At 39.1% G+C, this 2,943-nt stretch overlaps 1 protein-coding gene across 1 annotated transcript in view; it reads right to left on the bottom strand.

Annotated features, from left to right (window-relative positions):
• LOC123968066 (NACHT, LRR and PYD domains-containing protein 12-like) overlaps positions 1-2,943 on the bottom strand; it is a 583,923-nt gene that overhangs the window by 572,842 nt on the left and 8,138 nt on the right. The window contains exons 2-3 of the mRNA XM_046044550.1: positions 198-406; positions 25-79 (exon numbers count right to left, since the gene is read on the bottom strand). Of these exons, the coding sequence (XP_045900506.1) occupies positions 25-79; positions 198-406 (264 nt within the window). The remainder of the gene's footprint in view (positions 1-24; positions 80-197; positions 407-2,943) is intronic.

The raw sequence follows: 2,943 nt of genomic DNA, 5'->3' as shown, positions 1-2,943 counted from the left end.
CTTCCTTCAGTCACACGTTCACATCTCCTCCTCAGACTGATCTTATGTTCATCTAAAACCTCCTGCAGACCACCTCTCACTAAAGAAGAGAAACAATGTGAGATAAAACAAAGAATATGTGCTGATTATTTTCATTACTAATATAAAAACCATCAATATCAGAATATCTGAAGAAGCAGACAGATGTCCAGTCTTACTTTGTACAGAGCTGCTCTGACTGGCTGTCTGCAGTCCAGCTCTGGTTCTGGATCTGTCTCCACACTGGGGACAGGAGGAGTGTCCCGATGAAGCAGACTGGTCCCAGTATGAGGTGATGCACCGTCTGCAGAACCAGTGTCCACAGCTGGTAGAGACTGGATCCTTCAGGACGTCCTGACACAAAGCACAGCAGGACGACATCTTCTCGCTGTGGAGATTCACAAATTCTTTATTTCATTTTACACTAGTGGTGACAAATCCACATCCCACAGGTTGCATGCTAAATTTTCTATATAGGGTAAGATTCATTGATGTCGGTGCACCTACATAATGGTTAAAGATTTGATTGGCCCTATTAAAAACGTGTGAAGCGGTTGCAGTTTGGGATGAACTCGAGACTTGTTTCTAACATTTGTGCACTGGTAAAATCTGATTTACTTACATACAATTATTAGAGGGAGGAATCTTTAGGCAGTTCTCTCTGGTCCGATACTGAGCAAAGACTCTGATGTCCGTTCCATTACTGGCTGGGAACTCGTTTGAATAAACTTTAACAAAACTCAGTTGGGGTAATTTAAGGTCAAGACCGAACGAAATGAGATTCAAAATGGGAAAATTGTTGGTTGCTTTCTTAATCAAAAGTTAAACAACATAACAAACTAAGTAAAAGGTAAAACTTGCAAAACATAAGTGAGGTTTGCTAGACCTGGTAAATAGATATATTATATAATTATAATATCAAATAGCGGGAACAAGAAGTCAGATCATTCATATACGCATTCGTAATGTTTTAACTATTTAGCAGCTACAGGTAACTTGTACAAATTCTAAAAGGGAACAACTACTTAAAAGAAGTTTATAGTGGAGGGGTTTCCTCTCAGTAACAAAGAGAAATAAGGTCAGGTTATGTGATGTAGAAGGGTCGTACTTTATTGTGTCCTCTGGAGGGCACTGTGACTCCATGAAGAGAATTTTAGCAGCCTTATCATTTCAAAATTCATTACATTTTTGGATTACAGATATGAAACAGAACATAGTTATATTCTTACAAGATTCCTTAAACAGTTTTCACATTTGCAAGTTGGTTACAACAGATTTTGAACTTGGGTCAGTGTCTTTCTGGTTTTGGTAATACAACAGTCTTGATAAATCTCCATGTCATGTGAAGGTTAGATAGTCAGTTCTTGCCAGGAAAGTGTCAAGGCTGGCGCTTTATCAGTTTTCCTTTGTGTTATTTCCACACAACAGCGCTCAGGAAACTACGATGTATTTAATGTAGCAGACAGTGTTCAGCCCACGCTTCCATTGGGCTGTTGGTTGAAGGCCTTTTGAAGGAAGCAGTTTCTGCTTTTCGGTATAAACTCGCTTCCTCTGATACATGGGAAAAATGGGAATCTTTCTGCATCACACTGGTTTACAGCATGATGCTGGGCAGCAGGGACGTGCACAGGAATTTTGAAGGGCAGTTGCTCTGACCTGAAAAAAGGCACCCCCCCCCCCCCCCAAAAAAAAAACAAACAAAAAAACATGGGCTATATGAAGGACTGAGAAAAAAAACATTTTTTTATTAAAAAATATACAAAAAGTAAAAACACTTAAATACAGCACTCAATAACCTAAACTACTATTAATAACAAAACAGAAAAACATGACTCGAGCCATGAAAATACCTACATCAATATCCTATCAACTCACTGATAGGTTGCTCCACATTTGGATAATAAACATGCAAAGCTTCAGAGGAGAAGCCGCCTATTAGGGGCCATTTCAACAAAAATCTTCAGAACCTCTTCCTTGTCAATTCCTATGTCCTTCTCTATCGCCAGCAGGAGGAGGTCAGACAGCCTCTCTTGACCACACTGATTTCTGAGCCTTGATTTGACCAGCTTCAACTTTGAAAAGGAACGTTCTACCGTTGCAGTGGACACGGGTAGAGTGGCATATATTTTGATTAGTTTGAATAGTGTGGGGAATATGACGTTAGCATTGTTTTCCTTGAATACTTCGAGCATAGACTTGACTGTCCTCTTGGGACACTTGTAAGATGCATGGAAGACTCTCAGCTCTGTTTGAAGGTTGGTCTCTTCCCCCTGAAGTCCATAAAACTCACATAGTGAATGTGCTGTATCAACACTTTGGCCAATTTCCTTCCACTGCTCTGGGTCAGTGAGTCTCTGCAGTGACATCACAATGTCCCGAGTCTTCCCTTCCCCATAAAATCTTCTCTCAAGCTCCTGTCTCATTCTGTCCAGAAAAGTATAGTATGTCCTTCCCCTGTAATATTCCTCCAAGGTCTGGACTGCATCATCCTCTCTTGCTGATTTGGAAGTGTATTTCAGCTTTGCGGGTACTTTTCTTTGTCTACCTGGAATATTTGTGGGAATGCTTATGTCATCAGCAAAAATGGCCAAAAAGCATTGGCGCAACATTTAATTGTCTTGTCTTGCTTACACACTGCAGGATAATAAAATGGTTCTCAAACTCCAGTAATAAATATTTCAGTGAATTTAATTAATCTTACACATGTTCATAGTTTTTGTATTATGTCTGAGTATATTCAGTGAAATTTTGCCCATGCAAATTGCCTTATCTGACCGTGTTTATGTCCAAACAAACTTAACGCCTTATATTAGGGTCCGTCTTATTATTATTTATTTATTTATTTTTTATTATTTATATTGCAAAACGTCAGAGTGAGATGACAGGTTTATGATATACAACTTTGTAAACACTAAACACAGTATC

This window comes from Micropterus dolomieu, linkage group LG01, assembly GCF_021292245.1.
Source record: "Micropterus dolomieu isolate WLL.071019.BEF.003 ecotype Adirondacks linkage group LG01, ASM2129224v1, whole genome shotgun sequence".
In the NCBI taxonomy this organism is placed as follows: domain Eukaryota; kingdom Metazoa; phylum Chordata; class Actinopteri; order Centrarchiformes; family Centrarchidae; genus Micropterus; species Micropterus dolomieu.
This window is presented reverse-complemented; position numbering and strand designations above follow the sequence as displayed.